Source organism: Suillus paluster, assembly GCF_016628075.1.
Source record: "Suillus paluster strain FC165 chromosome Unknown EDB91scaffold_109, whole genome shotgun sequence".
NCBI lineage: Eukaryota > Fungi > Basidiomycota > Agaricomycetes > Boletales > Suillaceae > Suillus > Suillus paluster.
The window spans coordinates 32,772-54,085 of NW_024537669.1; the positions used below are offsets into that span (position 1 = coordinate 32,772).

At 48.8% G+C, this 21,314-nt stretch overlaps 7 protein-coding genes across 7 annotated transcripts; 5 read left to right on the forward strand and 2 right to left on the reverse strand.

The window, feature by feature from the left end:
• Positions 1-35: 35 nt before the first annotated feature.
• On the forward strand, positions 36-667 carry EDB91DRAFT_1350562 (ribosomal protein L21-like protein). The gene is made up of 2 exons (XM_041326076.1): positions 36-158; positions 208-667. The coding sequence occupies exons 1-2, from the start codon at positions 110-112 to the stop codon at positions 627-629; spliced, it is 471 nt and encodes a 156-aa protein (XP_041171191.1). The 5' UTR covers positions 36-109; the 3' UTR covers positions 630-667.
• On the reverse strand, positions 668-3,604 carry EDB91DRAFT_1166704 (uncharacterized protein). Its single transcript, XM_041320018.1, has 12 exons — positions 3,521-3,604; positions 3,387-3,465; positions 3,314-3,333; positions 3,198-3,260; positions 3,038-3,147; positions 2,671-2,986; positions 2,387-2,620; positions 2,229-2,333; positions 1,673-2,191; positions 1,486-1,623; positions 836-1,429; positions 668-787 (listed from the first exon to the last, which is right to left on the reverse strand). Exons 1-12 carry the CDS (start codon positions 3,524-3,526, stop codon positions 716-718), a joined length of 2,256 nt encoding a protein of 751 aa, XP_041171192.1. The 5' UTR covers positions 3,527-3,604; the 3' UTR covers positions 668-715.
• Positions 3,605-4,395: 791 nt separating this feature from the next.
• EDB91DRAFT_1061813 (uncharacterized protein) lies at positions 4,396-5,317 on the reverse strand (the record flags this gene model as incomplete). Its single annotated transcript, XM_041314480.1, has 3 exons — positions 4,396-4,886; positions 5,006-5,146; positions 5,185-5,317. 3 exons carry the CDS (start codon positions 5,315-5,317, stop codon positions 4,396-4,398), a joined length of 765 nt encoding a protein of 254 aa, XP_041171193.1.
• Positions 5,318-6,208: 891 nt separating this feature from the next.
• On the forward strand, positions 6,209-7,811 carry EDB91DRAFT_1229168 (uncharacterized protein). Its single transcript, XM_041321037.1, has 3 exons — positions 6,209-6,501; positions 6,562-6,924; positions 6,977-7,811. The coding sequence occupies exons 1-3, from the start codon at positions 6,366-6,368 to the stop codon at positions 7,546-7,548; spliced, it is 1,071 nt and encodes a 356-aa protein (XP_041171194.1). The 5' UTR covers positions 6,209-6,365; the 3' UTR covers positions 7,549-7,811.
• Positions 7,812-10,478: 2,667 nt separating this feature from the next.
• EDB91DRAFT_1254481 (uncharacterized protein) lies at positions 10,479-11,280 on the forward strand (the record flags this gene model as incomplete). Its single annotated transcript, XM_041323832.1, has 2 exons — positions 10,479-10,520; positions 10,579-11,280. 2 exons carry the CDS (start codon positions 10,479-10,481, stop codon positions 11,278-11,280), a joined length of 744 nt encoding a protein of 247 aa, XP_041171195.1.
• Positions 11,281-15,296: 4,016 nt separating this feature from the next.
• Positions 15,297-16,130, forward strand: EDB91DRAFT_1086883 (uncharacterized protein; the record flags this gene model as incomplete). The annotated part of the gene is made up of 5 exons (XM_041316133.1): positions 15,297-15,351; positions 15,416-15,448; positions 15,526-15,578; positions 15,696-15,947; positions 15,990-16,130. 5 exons carry the CDS (start codon positions 15,297-15,299, stop codon positions 16,128-16,130), a joined length of 534 nt encoding a protein of 177 aa, XP_041171196.1.
• A 2,283-nt stretch (positions 16,131-18,413) lies between these two features.
• On the forward strand, positions 18,414-19,790 carry EDB91DRAFT_1086884 (uncharacterized protein; the record flags this gene model as incomplete). Its single annotated transcript, XM_041316134.1, has 6 exons — positions 18,414-18,465; positions 18,520-18,573; positions 18,632-18,690; positions 18,721-18,819; positions 18,873-19,046; positions 19,188-19,790. The coding sequence occupies 6 exons, from the start codon at positions 18,414-18,416 to the stop codon at positions 19,788-19,790; spliced, it is 1,041 nt and encodes a 346-aa protein (XP_041171197.1).
• Positions 19,791-21,314: the final 1,524 nt, after the last annotated feature.

Sequence of the window (21,314 nt, forward strand, 5' to 3'; positions counted from 1 at the left end):
CCTAATTTAAATCGCCGATTAAATCACTTCTCCGGGTCACAACTGTCACACTGTCACAGGGATCATTAGCAGTCTTTACTGTGTCCTTACTCGTGCTCTTCATTTCGCCATGGCTAGTTGGCAAATGCGCAGTTGGCTATCAAGCACTATTAGACGCGGTCAGTCTCATTTTTACATACTTGTTGTGTTTTCTGACACGCATTTTAGTCGCGTCTTGTTCGGTGTCAACGCAGGCATCGCTCCCGAAAAACACTTGCGCCGCATTTTCCCTTATCCGTTCCCAGCCTTCGCAGTACATCGTCGCTTCTCTTGCAGGGCGTAAATACCTCCTCGCGCCCAGGGACTTGCTTACAGTTCCACATCTCAAAGACGTGTGTGTCGGCGACGTTTTGGCGTTGCAAGACATACATGAAGTTGGCTCTCGGGATTACACTGTTCGTGGAGACCCCGTAATATCCCCAAGCCGCGTCAGGGTTGAGGCCACTGTTATGGAACATACCAAGGGAAAGATGGAGGTGGTGTTTAAGAAGAAGCGTAGAAAGGGTTACCAGAAGACGATCAAGAACAAGCACCCATACACTCGTTTGCGCATAGGTTCCATAGAGTTCCCTGAGCCTTCAACTTCATAGCATTAGCACCCTCATGTAGACAAGCACTATATTATCTTTGTTCTCTAATCATGATAATACGCGAGAAAACTGAAGTCAGTAAAGTATTATATCTCCCCTTCTTCAGGCGTCTCAGCTCTCCGGGATCGGGAATCAATATCAGGATCATAGCGGGCGCGCTGCAATATGTTAGTGCGATACGCGCACCAATGCTACAACTTACATACCTTTTCAGCGCGTTCGCTATGTGCCCTGTCAGAGCCCCGCTTCCCGTCCCTGCTCCGTTCGGGTTTGTCCCCTGCATGCTCAGCCTCCTCATCATCCCCGTACGGCGGCGCATCGCTGCGTCCATACCCACGCTCTCTCGAGCCTTTCCTACGCTTGCGCTCATCCCTACCATCCCGCTCGTCTCGCACATGGCGTTTGTGCTCGCGTTCCCTGTCCCTGTCCCTCTCTCTGTCACGTTCACGTTCACGGTCCCTGTCCCGCTCGCCATGCGCGTCCTTGTCACGCCCATGATACCCATCGTGGTCCTCACGGTGGTGGTGTCTGGAGCTCCTATCCCGATCTCTATCTCTCTCCCGCTCACGGTCTCGTTCGCGATCTCTGTCTCTGTCGCGGTCATCGCGACGGTCGCGATCACGCTCCCGTTCCCGTTCAGGCTCCTTGCGACGTCTACTTGTGGTTGACGCACCATCTTCTGACGCGGCCTCGCGCAAGCGCTCCTTCTGCCTTTTCACAAACTTGGAAAAGGCAGCACGTCGGCCCTCGTCGTCATCCAAAGCTTTGTACTCGGCGAGATTCTCAAGGAGGGGAACAGCCTATATGAGGATTCAAGTCAATATTCAACTCGTGCCGAAAAAAGGACATGACGCACAGCTTCATAGGACAACGTGATGTCAAGCGGCTCAGGAAGTTTCTTCATCGCGTAGCGAAGATCATCTTGCAGGTGCCTCTGCCTCCTCTCTGCGCGGCGTTTCTCTTCATTCTGTTTCTTTACGACTTGTTCGTGGACCTACCAACCTGATGAGCACTCTCGACACACATAAAAAAAAATAACACACCGTGTCATACACCTCACGTAAATCATCCTCCCCGAGCTTGCCTACGCTATCGGGGTCCCTCCTCACGCGAGCCTTGAATTCCTCAAATGTCGTCTGCACGCTCACCACGCTCACATTTTCTTTCTCCTTATCGCCTTTCACTACGTCCATAGCATTGGGGTCATCACCGCGCCTGGCACACTCCTCAGCAATAGCGATCTTGCCGTCAAGCTTCTGGTCAAGGGTGTCCACGACATCCCAGAAAAGTTCCAAAGGATTCGAACCAGGCTTGCCAAGCATATTAAGGTATCGCTGATCAGAAGCAAAAGTCGGATACACATGACGCCATTTGCCGCGCGCCTTGATTTTTCCAGCCGTCACGAGGTCTTGCAGCAGTCCCTTAAACGCCTCTCTGGCTTTGCGCTCCTCGCGCGTCTTCTCAACCTGTGCACGGCGCATCTGCTCCTCAAACTCACGCTCTTTGACACGCGAGTAATCCTCGAATGCAAGGAGGATGTCAAGCGTGGGGAGTTTGCGCAGCTCAGGAGTCAGCTTGCCAGTCTGGGGACTCGGTAACCATTTCGTGGGCTTTGCGCCAACGTGTAAGAACGTCGACGTCGAGTTCTTTGAAAAGAGATACGACTTTGGAGATCGCGCGCGAACGCGCAGCACGGGTTTCTTGCTGTGAGTAAGGTGAGGTTGCATTCATGATGGAGAAAGTGAAAAAGGACGCACCACTTCACGCTGCTTCAGTTCTGCAACGTACTCATCAAATATGAGCTTTCGCTCAGCTTCGAAACGAGCTTGTTGCCAGATGGGGTGCTGGGAGAATAGTTTATCGGCAGTGGCAAACGTAGTGTAATGAAACACGTTGGGATTGCCCTTGAGCATGTTACGTATGGCTGGGCGGAGCTTCGACAGCCGCGCTTCACGCTCCTCTTCTTCCTTCTGACGCAGGCCATCCGTGTACTGCGGACGATAATTAAGCAATAAGTTACACCGTAACGAAAGAAACGTACCTTCTGCCAAGATGCTTTCTTCTCAGCTAGGGAGTTAAGAGCCTTGTACAACGGATCTGTGATGATGGTGCGCATAGTCTGGTCCCACGTCCAGTCTGCATCGACGCCTGCTTTGCGCAAGAGATGCATAAAAGCTTTCTCACCCTCCTCAAAGGTGGCAAAACCGTTGTGAGGGATGGCTGGATCATCTGGAAGGTTCGGACGTGCGGGAAGAACACCTGAGCTGCTGAAGGGGAGCGCGGCGGAGCCGGCAAGGGCGACGGTACCGTCAGGCTGTGCTGCAATTACCGCAGCAGGAATTGGAGCAGCCGGAGTGCTGCGATTAAATGGTCAGGAAAGAGTGTAGAGAGAGTGTTTATGGACGTACGGGATGGAGCCGGCAACTACAAGCTGGCTGTTTTGCTTCTCTTTCTCGACTTTTTCGAGGAGCAGGAGGAGTTCGTCTGGCATGTCCCATTTTGATTCTTTGGATTCGGTCTGTTGAAGTAGATTAGACGCTGATGAGGAAAATGCATCATTGGGCATACGTTGTAATAATACTTCCTGCCTCCCGAGAAGTATTCCTTCCATTTCGTCTCCCCAAGAGCTTTCTGAAAGTACAAGTGAGTGAGAGCACACGACTACGAGTAGAAAAGTAAATCACCTCAAATGGCGTCTTCAAATCTACAAAATTCACCTTTAGTGCAAGTCAGAACGAACAAAAACAAGATACGCACCATCTGGCTTCTCCCAGACACTTTCACGACTGCCAGTATTAAACCAGTATGTTCTTCCCTCGGGATTGCGATGTTCAGTCTATGCACCTGGTCAGTATCCTTTCTGTATGAAAAATGGTGGCACCAAGACTCACCCACATACTTGCGAAATGGCAAGCCGAATCGACAAAGTACTTTTGATCACAAGCTCGGCTCAAACTCCGACTGGCTAGAAGAATGCTTAGTCAGCACACTGAACTCTGTCGTATGACGAGTACCTACTCCTTAAGTATAGTCTCGACCCTCGTATGGTGCGCTACTTCAGAAGCTTCATCAGCAAATATTGTATATGTATAACAGTGAGTAGCCTCGACCCTCGTATCGTGTACTTCATGACTCTAGGACCTAATTCCACTCGATGATAGTTTATCCGGTTGAATTACATTCAAAAGATCCAATGAGCATCCTCGTCGTAGATGGAATTGAGTCGTGGATTGTCATAGATTCAGTTTGTATTGCCCAGTCTCGCCGACTTCATTGCCATGTTAAGTTAAGTATACTGATCCGAGTCCCCATGTACAATTGACCCACAGCTCATTTCCTGTAATCGTTTCCCCTCTGAGAAGACCATCTCGCTCGAAGGCACACATTATTGTCCCTCTCACTGCTATCATATTCAATCTTGTGAACGGCGCTGATGTAAATGACCAAACTAAAGCCAGACGATGTCCAAGAGAAGTACGTACTGAGAGATTCGAGGGTTACTCGAAGCTCCAAACACGTACTTCTCTTCGACATGATGCGTATCTCACTACAATACATACATCGCTTAAGAGCTGTCATTGTCCCTTTGAGCCGCTTCACTGGTTCGCCGACCGCAGATTCAGATCTCTTCCACTTACCCAAAGTGCCAGTATCATATGAAGCTGCCCGTTCACGCTCTGATGTCTCCAAAGATGTCTGCTGCCTACTCTGCTGTCCATGTTGCATCGACAGGAAGCCAATCGAGCGAAGCCTTATCATCGGCAGGCTACTCGACAGTCGGGAAAAGGTGTCGGTTCAGTGGATCGAGTAGCCATGATGCATCTGCCAGGTTTTGCATGGCAACCGAAGAAACACTCATAAGCAGCTCAAGAGCTGTGTGAAGTAGTGTCCCTTGCTCCATATGGTTTTGAATGCGGGTGAAAGAATGACGCTCTTTCTCCGGTATCTCGGCATAGCGCCATCGGAAGACTGCGGCAATCTCCCGCAACAAATTCGACAAGGAAGATGTCTTCTTGAAGGTGAGTTTAGCGAGGATATATGCATCACCGACCGAGTGAAGCTCCTTGTGCTCTCCACCCGATGCTATACCGTTCTCAATACGAGCTTCGTCAAATGTTTTGCTCAAGTATGTGGCTCGGGCGAGAGTATTCATGGTGTTGTCCAAGTAGCGGAGTGTGACCCAGCTGAGGACATGAAGAAACGGTTCAAGGTCGTCGATGCGACCTTGCGGCTTGGTTTGGTCCAGTAAGATCGCTGCTGACATAAATTGCCAAGTACCCTATCCGTAATATTGGCTCTTGAATGATGTTAGATGTGACGGCAGGGGGCACGCTACCGCGTTCGATGATACTGTCGAGGAGAGTGGTTAGAATCACCACTACCTGGCCCGTCATCTGTGAGTAGTCTTCTGCAGAAGCCCCAGCCGATGAGAATGCCGCCATCATGCGTGATGATAATGTTCGCAGGGCCGACATCACAGTGCAAGATTTTTGCATCTTCATACGCACGCGCGTGGGCTACGAGGAAGAAAGGGCATGATGATATTACCACTCACCTGTCAACGTATCCCGGACGGCAGCAACAAACTCCTTGCTTGAACCAAAACTAGTCAGAGCCTTGCCCGTGACGCCAAGCACCATACGATAGTGGATGTAGCCGGTGAGAACGGTTCCAGGCTGTGCAAACATCTCAGTTTGCGTATGATATCCATAGGCCTTGGACTCCTTACTCTTTATGCATGCATATTCTGTAGGTCAGCGCCCCGGATCAGTTTGTTCACCATCGCTATGCGACTGGCCTTCTGCTGTTAGGAGAGTTATCATGCATTCAGTACTGAGTTTGTATAGGCAGTAGCACAATCATGTATCAATTGCTGGCCTACCTATCACATCATATCTCTGAGCATCACACCTTATCAGCGCAAGATAACTTCGACTTGATTTTTATCAGCCAGATAGTATAGCAGCGTCTTGAATATCTGTTCCACCAATCGCGTTGCTCCATCACCAGCGCCATAAGCATCAAACTTCTTTCTGATAAACGAAAATTATGTCTTTTGCTGATCATGATGTGTCATTTCGTTGGCAAGTACCATTTTGAAGGCCAAGGCACGATCAGCCGGATTGGATGTACGGCCCTCATAGGCAGACATCCTGAGTATGTGAGATGTAACTGTTACTTGTTCAACCGGCTCGCTGGCCTCAGGGGACACCAGTCTGCGGATGCCGAAGGGCAGAGAGTTAAACTCATCGCAATTGACTCACGAAAGGAAGAGACCTTACAAAATATATATCGCTCGAAGTGCCTCTATACGTGCCCGGTTGTAGGGGGCAACAATCAAGAACGATTTTGATCAATTGGGATCAGGAGTCCACGTTCAACCCCTGCAACATCATGTAAGCTCAGTCGATAAAATTCAAATTTGTTATGATCTAAGCCAAAATCTCATTGAGCTGTTTGCGCAGGGTGGTGAAACTCCTAATCTCTCGTAGCCAGGCCAATAATAATAGAAAGACAGTCGTAGGTTAGAAGGACGGTTCGTAGTTAGAAGGAAGACAGATGGTTGAACCAGACAATGTAGGACAACCGGGTACACCGGCCGCCGCCGGTTTGTCGAATTGCGCGTCTTCCCAAAACGTCGGTTCCAGACGACTGGTACTTGTATAAGTATGGGCCGAGACTATAGCCAGGGATCCTAGTTCATAAGGGTCCAGGGGGGATTAATCCAGCTCGAAGATGTCCACTTCTACTACTCAACTTGAAAGTCTCCTCATTGGTGACGACGTATCCTACTATTACTTTGACAGCGGTGCCGTCCCTGGAAACACATATACGACCTTGGTCTTTATCCATGGCATGGGTTTCAATGGAGGTGCGATTGCATCATACAGTACTCCATAAAGTCCTGCTGACATTTATTCCCTTCATGCAGGTGTTTTCAGGAAGCTTTTCCCTCTGGCTGCTGCCCACCGTCTCCGCATAGTCAGCCTATATAGGCGTGATTATGATCCCACCACTAGCTTCCGTGATGCAGACTTGGCTGGTCTTACATCCGGTACGGCGGAGGGACAGGAGGGTTTCTTTCGCAGCCAAGCCATCGAGATCGCTACTTTCCTTGTCACATTTGCCCGCCAGCAAAACATTTCGCCGGCACAAGGCACCAGCGGTGGAATCGCGCTCATCGGGTGGTCTTTAGGGTCGTTGTTCACACATGCTGTTGTGGCCTACCTCGACGCCTTGCCATCTGATGTTCTTTCTGACCTTGAGAAGTATCTCCATACTATGCTTTCTCATGGTGAGCAAATTTTATTGTCCATGACATTTGATGTTGTTGAATGGTCTCATAGATTTGTCTTCAATGTTTCTTGGTCTACCACGTCCCCCATTGCACAATATCGACCTACCGTTAAAGATGGACGTCAAATACAAATTCAACCTTTTCTATGAAGGGGTGACGGCGTACTTTCCGCACAAGAGTGTCACTTCGGGCAACATCGATGATCTCGAGTTCAACAAATTCTCGGACAAGACTCACACCATGCATGAGCTGTCTTCAGAGGAGCTCGCAGAGCTCACATCTGTCAAGAATTTCGGTGGCTCCGATTCACTAATCGTCCGTAGTCAACAAGACGTATTCAAGACCTTAGCAAGACGTGCGATATTCAACACGGCCTTGGCGCAGAGGTTCCTCCCCAACCTACGTGTCAGGTACATGAGCGGTGGAGCGAGTCCTGGTGCATTAGTGTGGGCGTTATATGATCTAGGGAAGTGTTTGGCTGACCCCAAGCCAACGTATGGGCCTGATGCCGAAATGGCGAGAGATGTTAAATTAAAATTCCAGACTGAAGGAAACCACTTCGTTTTTTGGGACGAACCAGAGGCAGCCCTTGATCAATACATTGCTACAATCAACCTTTAGAAATACTAGACCCATTTTGCTGCACATATCCAATTGTTCTTCAACATCACCGTCTTTCATACCGTGTAGTTAGTAACGGCCCGCGGCATGTTGTAACGCTCGTAAAAGCCTAGTTATTGATTCGTCACCTAAACGACGAATCATATATGTATCAGGCACATTCTCTCTATTCTTTCCTCAGTATTCCTTGACATTCTATTGGCTCATTACTACGGTATATAAAGTAGAACTCGTAGTAGAAGATAGTTAGTTGATCTTTCACCCCCACCAAAACACGAAGCTTAGTTCGGCCAGTTTTCTCTGTCTGAATCTTAAGTCCTTCAAAAGAAAACAACTCTATTCAGTGTGAACTGTTTACCTTAAATGCCACATATTTTTAAACTCGATTCTCTAAAGCTTCCCCATCCCCCTTCTCCTACGGCCGCCGTTGACGAGGATTGATCACCCTCAGACCTGACGACCCTTCACCCTTCTTCTACAAATGTCGACAAAATCTTTCAGTACACTTAGTACATCGTCTCACCCTCCGACTCCTATGAGCAGAGTGAGCAGAGACGATGGCGCTCTCTGAACTGGGCGTCGAGAGTGCATGGACTCATGACGAAACATTCGTCACTGGAGTTGAGCGGTCAGATAGTGTGTGGGCCGAACCCCCAACCATCGACCTGCCAACCGCCGCGAGCGCAGAGGGAGCAATGGATGCTCCCCAAAACTCTAGTACCCTATTGATACCAATCAATGAGGACGTACCTCAAACAACCTTAGTAGTTGATGGTACTGATCCAGATGGATCTGCACCTATGAGCGTTTCTCCACTACTCGGGAGTATCCCTGGACTATGCCCCCTGGTGTTGCCCAGCCCTGTAGATAGAAAATATGAAAATGATATTCATAACCCCCCAAGTACTGAGTACCTGTCAAACATAGTCAGCTGGGCTGACCTCCCCAAAAACGACGAAATCGGGGACGTACCCGAGTTTCCGATATTGAAACCAATCAGCGACCCGGTATCCACTTCCTCGACCCCTAGAATCCCCTCTGAGTTCAAGGGAAAGGGGAAGAGCACCACCTTAGGGACCTCACCCAAGGATTGGTTGGATCATTGGACTGAATATGACGAAGGACTTGCTGGCGCAGCTCACCCAAGCTCGAATGACCCTGATGTGTCGCTAAGAGCGACCTGGGACGACAATGATTGCCGTCGATCATTGCAACATCAGAACCTGTATCTAAGGCAATATCGCAAGGACACACAAGAAAAATTGAATGAGAATGATTACGAAGTTACCGAACTCCATGAGCAGATTAGGGAGCTCGAAATCCTGGTAATTCAAAGTCAAATCCGTGAAGAGGAGTCCCGAAAACGCGTTCACGAGGCCTACAGCTCCCAACGCGTGAGCACACAAAATCCAGTCTCACAGACTGCAAACTTACATCATGACCAACCGATAAAGGAGTGTCCAACCGACGCGATTGAGACGAGTCAACTGATGCCCCCTGTCACCGAGACAAAACCCAAGTCCACCCAAGCGCTCAATGTGCGATATCAGTGTGCCTCATCCGTCCTTCCCCGAAACAGCTCGGTTAGGCGAGCGAATGTTAGGCTCTTGTCCAGACGACCTGAGTCCTGAAGACTCACCTGACGACTCGCCCGATGACAGCGAACAATCATTTACTGAATCCGACCTAAGCGATGGATTACCTTGTATGGCCAATGGCCAAAACAAGACTCACCGTTCGAGTGCTATTGCTCATACTCTCCCATACAGCAAAGACCTTAGCACTAACGTGATCACGACCTCTAATGAGTTTGGAGCGGACTTCCTGGCCTAGAACCAGAGTCTGATCATGATAGCGACTCTACCGAAGTCAAGCGCGCCAAGCAGCTGGCGCGTCGCGAGTATCAGCACAAAACTCAACCTGCTCCGATATCAGCAAAGCTTCATCAAAAACTGAACCACCATTCACCTACAATGGTGAGGCCAATGCTACTACCTTTAAGAAATGGGTTAGAGAGGTACGCGACTGGAAAGAACGAGCTCAACTCACTACAACTCAGTGCCTTTGAATGGTTGGAAAGTACCTCAGTGGCCAAGCATACCGTTTCTATGAGAGAGACATCTTAGACCTTAATAAGGACTACTCGATCACTGAGTTCTTTGAACAGTTATTCGACTACATATTCCCCCCTGACTTCCGGATGCAACAGTGTCAGAAATTCTTGGACTGTCGCCAGGACAATAAGCAGTCCGTGCGAGACTACTTACGAAGGATTCACAACCTTGCCTGATATGGCTGGTGATGTTAATGACAGAGAGAAAGTGCGGCAATTCTGTATGAACTGCTTGCCCTACATTAAAGCATCCCTAGTAGACAAGGGCTATGAACCCAACACAGTGAGCCTTGAAACACTAGAAAAGAAAGTGTTATGCACCGAGCGTGCGTTCATCGAAAACGCTAAGGACCCTAACATTCTCGCCATTAACCCCACCCTCACAGCGGGATTATCTCGCCAAAACAGTAGACCCGAATGCCGCAACCACTCTGACGCGCGACGCAATGAGTCTTGATCACACGCCCCTTCCCTGTCGGTACATGCCGCTCATCCCAGGCCGACTTGACCCAACGCACAACTTGACCGCGATCGTCAAGGGTGTTGGAACACAGGAAGGAGCACAGCGCATCCTGACAACCATCCTAAAAAGAGTGCTGATCAATTAAAACGACTGCAGGACAATAATCAGTGCTTCGAGTGTGAACAATCAGGTCACCTTGCAAAGGATTGCCCAAAATGACACCGACTTCCATTCAAACCTCATGCGAGAGTATCTACCCTTCAAGCCAGCACAGTCGGAGTCACAAGCACCGACATATGATCCGTGGCGATTGAGGAAGGGATTACCCATGGCCTATATGGCATGGCCACGTACATGTCTGGCTTGGATGAATTGGACATCGCCAAGCACCTCGTTGTAGCTCAGCGAACGCTGGTGATCCTGCTGACTTGTGGTTCCACTCCCTACCGATGAGCTACACGACCCAATATATGACCCCTATGGAAAGGACAGGTTTAGCCTATCAAACCACAGAGGGCCGAACACCTACCTGCTCTCGGACAAGCACAATCTCGACGACTACATCATCTACTATGAGCAAATGATTGACCCCGACTTCGATACCGCCGCATGGCTCACGGATCTGAAGCTAAGGAACTACAGGGACCTAATGAGAACAGCGTCGTCGTCCAAGGCCTCTTGGACAGGACTCACAGTAAAAGAGCAGTGTAGCCCGGCCCCTATGGACTGCAATATTGACGATACCCTCTCTGATCGTCAGCCTAATCCTCCGTTCAACGCTGAAGACGACCTACCTGTCCTCCTTGACAGTGAGTTGTCCGACGACGAAAGCCATAGGGACACTGAATCTCTGGACGATGAAGAACCCCCTGTAGTTGAATCATTATACTGTGGGGGAAGCTCCAATAAACAAAGCGACCTACCAGATTTACGAACCCTGCAACAACAGGCTGCCCGACTGAAGATGACGTCTCGGATCCTCCCTCGATCAATTGTCATAATCGTTCTCGTAAATGCACGACCCTGTCGAGCCCTACTGGACTCAGGGTCATTGACTGACTTCATATCCACAACCATTGTCGATCAATTGAAATTGAAGTACGACGTACTCGAGAAGCCAATCCCCCTTCAACTCACCTGTCTCAGGCTCACGTAGCGTCGTCAAAGCCACTACGAACATTGAGATTACTTATCAAGACATTAAATGTTATCGTACCTTCGATATCGCGAATTTAGATTCCTATGACGTCATCCTGGGCATGCCGTTCTTGTTTCAGCATCAGATCCTACTGGGATTTAATCCTCCCGAAATAAAAATTAGAAGCCTGGACCCCTTACCCATCCGAGGAGCACAGACGCAAGTTCTAGAACTGTGAGGCTCTGGATTGACAAGTAATACTATTGAAACCTACAGGGAGGAACTGCGTCAGTACTGCTCGAGATATCTGCAAAGAGGCAATTGAAACCCCCTTACCTCCTCTCTGAGAAATCAACCATGTCATTCCTCTGATCAATGATCGCAGCCTCATACTCCTGGCGCCAATCCCGCTGCCCAGAGGCACTTCGCCCCCTTTGGTGGAGCAAACATGATGATTACATCCGCACTGGGCGATGGGAGTTCTTTAGTGGCTCCAACGCCGTCCCAATGATAATGATGAAGAAGGTGACTAAGGACAATACCCTTCGACTACGAACTGTCCTTGATACTCGTGAGTGAAATAAAAACACCCACAAACTAGCCTCCCCACTGCCTGACATAGAAGGCATACTGCGAAACGTCACACTCCACCCTTATCGATCGCTCCTAGACAGGCAAAGACGCGTATGAGCAAATTCGCATCGTACCCGAGGACATACCCAAGTCGCTGTTCGCCACTCCAGACGGTACCATGATTAGCCACGTAATGCAAATTGGTGACTGCAACGTGGGAGCCACTTACCAGTCTTTGATGAACCAGATATTCAGCCCCTATATTGGCATCTTCATGGACGTCTATCTAGACGATATTGTGATCTATTCCGACTCGGCTGAAGATCATGTCTGTCACGTCAGAACCGTCATCGACACTTTGCGAGCTAATAAGTTTTACCTAAGTGAGCATAAACTTCAGTTTTTCATGCGCGAACTGTGCATCCTGGGGCACGTAATCGACGATGAGGGTATCCGCCTCGACCCTCATAAGGTCGATAAAATTGTTAACTGGAAGACGCCCACATCAAAAGAACTACTAATGCAGTTCATCAGGTCTGTGGGGTATCTCACTGCTGGATGCGACAGTGTTCGCGTCGACATGCAGCATCTGTCAAAAGTAGCGGCTCACACGATGAAATGGTCATGGGACCCTACAGATCAGCGAGCATTTGACCTAGTAAAGGCATGCGTTCAGGCTCATCGTGAAGTGCGGCAGAAAGCGCTTGACTTACCTTCTGCCGTAAACGGGACTAGCCCGGTGAACCTAATTACAGACGCCTCATTCACCGGAGCCAGTGGTGTACTATTGCAAGGTCTAGACGCTCACAAGGCCAACATTATCGCCTTTTGGTCGGGCAAGTTTGACTCAGCCCAGCAGAATTATCCTGTGCATGAGCAGGAACTGTTAGCAATTGTTGAGTCGCTCAAGCGATTCCAACACTTACTGATAGGATACAAATTTCGAATCCTAACCGACCATAAGGGACTTGAATGGCTGCAAATGCAGAAGAAGTTGTCCCCGCGGCAAGTCCGCTGGCTAGAACTGATCAGCGAATTTTACTTTGACATCACCCACATACCAGGCATAGAGAATACGCTTGCGGATGCCTTGTCCCGAATCTACAGCGATGAACCTAAGGGGACCGTTAGAGCTGCAAGTGAGTATGTCAGCACAACCGAAGACGACTCACCACGCTCCCTCCTCCTCAACTTTGTGACTGCCCTGGTGTATACTGGTTCACCCCTGTTTCTGGGGGCTACTGAAGCAAGACGCTCGTCCTGCCTCGCCTTGAAACGTGTCGGCTGCCGAAACCCTAATGAACCGCCCCACACTACCAGCAGAGCATCAAAGGCCAGTATCGCGGGTGCGCGTGAACCCGACGCCCAGGCAAGCGAAACTACCAGCACTCATCACAAGCACCCAAGTGATCAAGACTGCCAACCACGTGCCCCTTACAGACGTCGCACCACACACTGCCCTGCAGGAAACAGGGCGGACCTACGGGTCCTGGGCCCACTGAAATGACTAAAGTCAGATGAGTAATTCTGAAGGTCGGTAAAACTCCCCCACAATCACTGGAGGGCAGGAGTACGAACGAAAACAATCAGACACACGATAAAACGGACGTCCAAACAGACACAAGTGACAAACCATGCACAAACAAGGACCCACATTTACCAGCTTCAAGCGCCGCACGAACCGCGCACGAACCATGCGACACACGCCCCAATTCAAACAATGTACTGAACATCGCTGAGGAAATCCTATCGGAATCACCCCCTCTCCTCACCGATGTGATCTCAATGGGAGACCCATCGATAGACATACACGAGAAGATCGCCAACCGCTATGCCGAAGATAAATTCTTCTCACAAGTCCTAGAGCAACTGCATGCGTTTAAGAACTTTGAACTGAGTAACGGCCGCTTGTTCCTCAAAGATAATAGCAAACGCACCCTTTGTATCCCAGACATACTAATCGGCAACCGAAGAGTCTGAGAACTACTCATATCACATGCACACTCGATCCTAGCCCACTTAGGTCCCTCAAAAACCCTAACTTACCTCCGCGAGAATGTTTGGTGGAAAGAGATCGCGGCGGACGTCAAGGCCTTTTGTGAATCCTGCCCAACATGTCAGGTCTCTAAACCAATGAACCATCAACCATATGGCTTGCTAGAGACGCTTGAGGTACCCACTAGACCATGGGAAATGGTCGGAGTAGACTTCGTTGGACCGCTCCCCGAATCCAAAATGCTGCACTGCGCGTTTGACATGATCCTCGTGGCAATAGACCACTTAACGGCCATGGTACACTTAGCTCCCACCAAGCAGACATACTGAGCAAAAGACATTGCCAAAGTAATGTTCAACCTTGTATATAAGTTGCACGGTATGCCGTCCCGAATCGTCAGCGACCAAGACACCCTATTCACCAGCACATTCTGGCAAAAACTCAACGAACTGACCGGTACCGAACTGCGAATGTCAACATCCTTCCATCCACAAACCGACGGGACAACCGAGCGCGCCAATCACACCATAACTCAAATGCTGCGTCAGTGCATTGCCCTGAACCAACGGGACTGGGCTATGAAACTTCCTGCAATCGAGTTCGCGATTAACTTGGCGAGTTCTGCCTCGAGAAAGGAGCCCCCGTTCATCCTCAATTATGGCCGTCAGCCTCCATCGATGATTTGGAACGCACAGTCTGAATACCCTGGCGTGCGTATATTTGCCCAACGCATGAAAGACGCCATAATGGGAGCTCATGATGCCATTATAGCCGCACAAGTCAAAAGTACCGCCTTATCTAACCACAAACGCAAGGAAGCCCCTTTCGTAAAGGGCAATCTTGTATACTTGTCTACTGAGAACCTCTCCCTACCAAAGGGCCACATGCGCAAACTTGCCCCTAAATTCAAGATCCTTGAAGATTATCGGAACAACTCCTACCTGTTAGATCTGCCAGCCGACCTCAAACAACGCGGCCTGCACCCTGCATTCCACGCTCACCTCCTGAGACTACACGTCCCCAATGATGACCGTCGATTCCCCGGGAGACAACCTAGCCAGATCTCTGACCTGGGAAGTCTCGAAGAGTGGTCTGTAGCTCGCATGGTCGATCATAACGGCCAGGGAACCGACTCGCTATTTCGAAATTGAATATACTACAGGCAATAAAGTCTGGTTACCTTACTACGAAGTATCTTGGCTCGAAGCCGTCGGGAAATACCTTGAAGCTCTCGGGGTTCCCTGGTATCCAACACCTCCCTAGAAAATTTTCACGAACATCACCTGAAATTAGCATATCCAGCGCTAGCTCCTCACTAGAAAACCCTTATGCGGCAGAAGACCTCATTGATTGGCTAATCCGCGAACTCCCTAATGAAGCTAGCCTCTTCGCGTCTCAGAATACCTACTTAAGAGTTGGGTCAGGCCCACGTTACGCACCTGCAGAGTCCCCAACAACTCTACTCATGCCCTCCGTTTCCCCTCCTGAGCCCATGGTTGTAGACTCTGGCCAGGAGCCAGGTGAGATCCCTCACCGCTCCTCCAATCCCCCTAACTCTGGGAACAATTGCCACTCGAGCCATAGATGAGGCTGGTCTAATCCCCCTTGTCGTCGCAGGTTCGCGAACCCCACTCACCGTGATGACTCCAACTCTGATGCCCTGAACGCATTCACGCGATTCTTTAGGGCTGAAGCCCAAGCCAAAGAACTTGCTATGCGCAAAGAGGCTCATGCCTTTGACCTCGAGGTCCGTGCTGAGCGCGATCGTGAACGCAGATGCAAACGCTCGCACCACTCCCACTCTCGTAAAAACCCCAACCTAACGCTTGACAATCGCAGTCATCACCGTGATCGACCCCTTCAGGTTCCTTCCCAAACTCGCCCTGCTCCTGCAGTACAATCCTCCCCTCCTTCAGGCCCTTCCACGGTTGCCCAAGTCATCGCAGCTGCGTCAGCCGCACCAGTACCTCACCCCGCACCTACGGCAGCGTCATCCACCTCTCCGACCCCAGACGAGGGTCCTGACATAGCCGACATCATCTCTGCCACTGAGCAGATGGACATCAATAACGCAGCATGCTTCCAGGCCGAATTCTTCGGTAAAGCTCTTGTGCTCGTATATCTCTTATCCTGGTACTTACCTTCACCGTGATCTTAGCTGCGTGGGGACCTGTACCGCATACTGGCACTGCTGCGGCTCCCGTGCCCACCAGGCTTGCTTCTCCAGCGCCTAGCGCTTAGACTATGGGGAGGCTTTCACTCTCTCCCCAAAGAACCTCAAAAAGATCCCCCCCGTTGAGTTGATCTGGAGGGTGTATGCAACGCTCGTAAAAGCCTAGTTATTGATTCGTCACCTAAACGACAAATCATATATGTATCAGGCACATTCTTTCTATTCTTTCCTCAGTATTCCTTTACATTCTATTGGCTCATTACTACGGTATATAAAGTAGAACTCGTAGTAGAAGATAGTTAGTTAATCTTTCACCCCCACCAAAACACGAAGCTTAGTTCAGCCAGTTTTCTCTGTCTGAATCTTAAGTCCTTCAAAAGAAAACAACTCTATTCAGTGTGAACGTTTACCTTAAATGCCACACATGTAGTACTAATCAGATCTTAGTAACGATGAAACAGCCTGCCTAGAATCTGGTGCACCTCATAGGGTAGATCTTCGTAGGTGTATAATCATTGTTCTAACCTTGAGTCATAAGTAAATAGTCTGAAAATCGACCATAGAAACAGTTGGATCCCTTGTTTACTACAGTGCTGGCTAACAAGGTATTATTGTATCTACCCGCTGTATTTGTACCCGGATGATAATTTAGTTCAGGCGTTGTATATAGACTAGCTCACATAGAAACTGACCAGTTTGTCCTGTTGAATTCATGGTCAATAGATAAACGACCGAAAAGGTTATCATGCCATACCTTGCGATATCTGCCTCCTTCCTCCTCCAGTAGCTATACACGTCGACGGTCCACACAACTTACGAGACAGTAACAATCAAGATTACATCTGTCGCGGAGGACTTCGATCTTGAAAAGGGTCAAAGGAGAAGAGAGGTGCCGGAAATGCCTCACTATTACCAAGCCCACTGGTGACTGGTGAAGTATCCTTGCAGCTAAGGATGATCATTAGTCAGAACGGTGCACGCTCGCACTCAATGTTCTCTTGGAGTCCTGGCTATCACTGAGTTATCACGGCCGCATGTAAATTGGTATTATTAAGAATCCTGGTTCCCTACGATAAAGCTGTCAACCACGGTAGAACTACCCCATGGGGGATAATCAAGATGACCTTCTCGGGTCCAGTGCTGTGCTGCTGATGGTACAAATGGGTGTCAAACACCACCGTAACCTGGATGAAATGAGGTGAAATGGCCATTTGTGTCCTGATGCCAGCCTGGATTCCATGAGGGGATGTGTGACATCTTGCCCCGGTGCCTTGGCCAATCCTGGTGTTCTGTCTGGAATAAAATAATTCCTTTCCAATTAGGAAATTGATGTGTGTTTCAGACTTCCCTGCACAGCGCTCAATCTGTAGTTTGCCTATCATGCGCTAACTTCTATATGGATACCTTTTATTGCAGAATCCACTGGGTCATTGAAGGTTCTGGAACAGGATCATCAGATTAGTGATGCTGGTTGCATGACCTTGCCTAGGTCCGAGTGCATTTTCGATGCCTATTTGGCAGCTATATAAGTATATGTAAAACTGCACGTGCAAATCAGCGTAAAATATCGAGTGGTTTTCCCCTGAGCCGTCGATCAATATGCTACCTACATGAGAGGAGCTGAGAACACACAAGCATTATCGCTGCGAGCATTTATCCTTAGCCGCGGTGTAAGCGAGCTAACTTTTCATAGCCCGTTCATCTTTATTTGTTATGTGGAATCTATCATCTCTACATGAATACTATGCAAGCAGAAATACATGACACAAGGCTACCTAGCCAGATTTTTCAGCGACTTTATGGCCCCATGCGCTGATGAAATGTATCTGTAACTGTAAAGTTGGATCCCCAATTTCCGCTAAGACGCGCACCCGAAGAGAGGAAAATTCGTCATCAGTGAGTAACTGGAGCACGATGAACATCGGACGGAATGCGTCAACCAGACCCATTTGCACTTTTGCTATCATTGAACCTACTGATTTTAGTTTTTCCTCTGCAATATGCAAGTAAGCAAGCACAGATTACGCTCATATTCACTTACCTGTCAGGCCAACCGCCTATGGGAACGAGAAATTCTGAAGACAACACATCGTAAAATAATGTTTTCCCTCGATCATCTACGGCTTCTTGAAGCATAGATGCTATCTTCAGAGTGAGTGACCAAGACGTATCATTGTCCCCAGTGCCCGAAGCAGGGGTATGAGGTGACTGCATTATGAGGTGGTCAAATTCTATCAATGCAGCAGTGCGAGTGCCTTGGGTCCCAGAGAAAGAGGGTCTTGGTTCGAGGGGGACATCCAGGGAAATTGGAATTTTCCGAGTCCATCCGAGTGCAGATCCTGTCTGGTTCACGACATCATAATGTTGGTTATCTTTATCTCTTGCTTTCAACCAACCACTACTGCCACCATGCCTTTGCATGCCCAGCCCAGTATGTGTTCTCTCAATCTCTATGCTACCTGTAAGTTTCCAACATGGCCTGTATCTTACAAATACTAACTACTATATTCCACAGTGTGTCATTCATTTCTCAATGTTTATGTGGTTCTCAAGCTACTTGATAACGTCGGTAAGTCTATTTCTATGTGCCTGCCAGATAAATATTGTTGATATCCTCCTATTACCAGGTTTCTTGACAACCATGAATGCCCCATCCACCTCGCAGGGTGCACCATCATGGGAAGCTGTTCTCAATGCTTGATTGGCTCAACCACAGCCTGATTTTATACACTCGTGCAATAACTGCAAAGAGGAGGCTCCTTGGCGATGGTGCGAAACAAATGAGAATGGAAACGAGGGTCGTTGGATGGCAGTGGTAAGTGCTATCTTTTCTTGGACTTGTTCACCAAACTGACTCCATCACTGAAGTGCAAGAAATTTGCTGGCAAGCAGCAAGTGCCATGTAATTTCTTTTGCTGGGCATGGGGTTCAACCAGTCCCTCTAGCTCCCCCACCCTGGGCTCAGCTCAGTTAGCCCCAACTGCTGTCGTCCAGCCTGCTGCCTTGAGTAACACCACATTACTCCTTATGTGCGCTGCCCTGGTGTGCAAGAAGCATCCCCATGCACATTGTGATAATGCTGCATGCCAAACACATTGCGGCCTGTTGGGTGGTTGTTCTGTCAAAGGACATACCGCTGCTGTTGTGTTAGATCCATCATTGGCGCTTTGAACACTTCATCAGCCTCAAACATGTCTGCCTGTGCCCCCACCCCCACCTTCCCAGCCGGCATTGATTCTTGATGCTGCACCTTCTGACTTGGACGTCTGTCTGTCCCCACCCTTGGACATCTGTCTGTCCCCACCCTTGGCCTCTTTATTGGAAGTTCCTGAGCCTCCTGCACGAGTCCAGAAGGGCAAGGGTTGGGCTATTGAGCTGCCAGATGCTAGTGAACCTGTGCAGCTTCCTTCACACATGGTCGCTGGCCTGTCGCAACCAAAAGCCCGAGCAGCACCATGCTATGCAATGCAGATGCCTGCCATCTTTATGCAGCAAAATGCTTGTGAAGAGGAAATGAATGAAGAAAGGCACCAATGTGAACTTGAACGTCTACAGGCTGCCGCTCAGGAGAAGAACACTGTTGTTGTGTACGCATGGATTCAGAATGGTGTTGAGCCCATAATTTATGAATTTCAAGATGGCTTCAAACTACCCAACTTCTACTTCTCACTCTCAGTCCTCCATAAATTGTGCATGACATCCGAGGACCCTGATGTTCCCGCTCCTGCAAGGATTGCTCCTATCCAGCGGTACAACCAGCACCCTCAACACATGGACCCGGTTTGATGTGGGCCACATGGTCACTCTGCATGAGCGCAATGCTGGCATCCTCTTTGTGAGAGATGCATGTGTCAGGGAGTGTGTGGACTGACAAACTTTGAGTGAAGCAGATGCGATCCATTAGTACCCTAAGCAATGCGGATCAGGGTCCGCGGATACACCTAAGTAAAGCGGATGGAATCCGCACTCAGCCGCTGCCAAAGGAGGCGATAGAAACGACTGAGGGAAAGTACAGTGGCTCAAAAAACTGTCTGCATGTTTTCACATTTTTCACTATCTATGATATTGTGTGAGAATATACAAACACATCAAGGACATGCTGGTACCACATTGTAGTACTACTTCAGGGCTTCCAATTGAGCCCTATGGCATGGGAATCAGTCGAGATATGGTGGAGATATAAGGCTTACAAAATGATGACTCATGTGGACAGTTTTTTGACTCAAGTATTTTACAGTGACAATCAGGTATTCCAGTACATTGTGTGACCTCCCTTGGCTTTAATTACTACCTCTATCCTTCTAGGCATACTCTTAAAACTATATCTAACTATATAAACCAGAATGTGTCATGTGTCATGGTCATAATCACCATGAAAGCCATCTCCTCTGCTCAAAGGGATAATATCCTCTCTTTGTCCTGTGCTGGCCTCTCTGCTCATTAAATTTCCTCTAGAACTGAAGTATGCAAGTCTACTGTGGCCATGTGTATCAAAGAAAGCCACCTGGACAAGGAAAACTCTTGTGGAGGACATCCACCTCTGCTAATAAGAGGGCTATCATTCAACATATCACTATAGGAAAGGCTAATAATGCTGTCCAAGCCACCCATTATATCAATTCCACCATCACCACCACTGTCTTTTCACAAACTGTGAGGAGTGTTCTCAAGGCAGCTCATCTCAAGGCAGTAACAAAGAAGAAATGCCTCTTCTCTCTATCAAACATAGGCAGAGAAGACTACCTTTGGCTTGGCCCATCAAAACTGGACTGTAGAGGATTGGAAGCATGTTATATGGTCAGATGAGACCAAAATCAATAGGATTGGGTCAGATGGGAAGGTATATGTATGGAAAATGAAGAGGGATTTTTTAACAGACAGAGAGGTTAGTGAGACTGTCAAATTTGGAGGAGGTTCTCTAATGGTATGGGGCTGTATGGGATGGAATGGTGTGGGTATGCTTGCTGAAGTTGAGGGGAGGATGGATGCTGAGCAGTATGTGGACATTCTAAACAACCACTTGCTGCCTAGCATAGCTGAATCAGGGATTGATGAAAAAGACATTATTTCCCAACAGGATAATGATCCCAAGCACACATCTAGGAGAGCCAGACAATGGTTTAAAGAACATATTATCAATGTTCTTGACTGGCCAGCACAGTCCCCTGATGTCAATGTCATTGAACATCTCTGGGGAACACTCAAGAAGAAGCTTCAAGCCTATGAAACCCCCTCTAAAGGAGTATAGGAGCTATGGGAGAGTGTAGCAGTGGAATGGGCAAGGATTACAGCAGAATATTGCCAGAAATT

Excerpts from the sequence above, each read along its gene's own strand:
- EDB91DRAFT_1229168 (XM_041321037.1), top strand. The coding sequence starts at position 6,366 with ATGTCCACTTCTACTACTCAACTTGAAAGTCTCCTCATTGGTGACGAC. Across the intron at positions 6,502-6,561 it reads TGGCATGGGTTTCAATGGAG|GTGTTTTCAGGAAGCTTTTC; the intron begins GTGCGATTGCAT and ends CCCTTCATGCAG. Across the intron at positions 6,925-6,976 it reads CCATACTATGCTTTCTCATG|ATTTGTCTTCAATGTTTCTT; the intron begins GTGAGCAAATTT and ends ATGGTCTCATAG.
- EDB91DRAFT_1166704 (XM_041320018.1), bottom strand. Across the intron at positions 2,334-2,386 it reads AACTGAAGCAGCGTGAAGTG|CAAGAAACCCGTGCTGCGCG; the intron begins GTGCGTCCTTTT and ends CCTTACTCACAG. Across the intron at positions 1,430-1,485 it reads TCACGTTGTCCTATGAAGCT|GCTGTTCCCCTCCTTGAGAA; the intron begins GTGCGTCATGTC and ends ATCCTCATATAG.
- EDB91DRAFT_1350562 (XM_041326076.1), top strand. The coding sequence starts at position 110 with ATGGCTAGTTGGCAAATGCGCAGTTGGCTATCAAGCACTATTAGACGC. Across the intron at positions 159-207 it reads ATCAAGCACTATTAGACGCG|TCGCGTCTTGTTCGGTGTCA; the intron begins GTCAGTCTCATT and ends CACGCATTTTAG.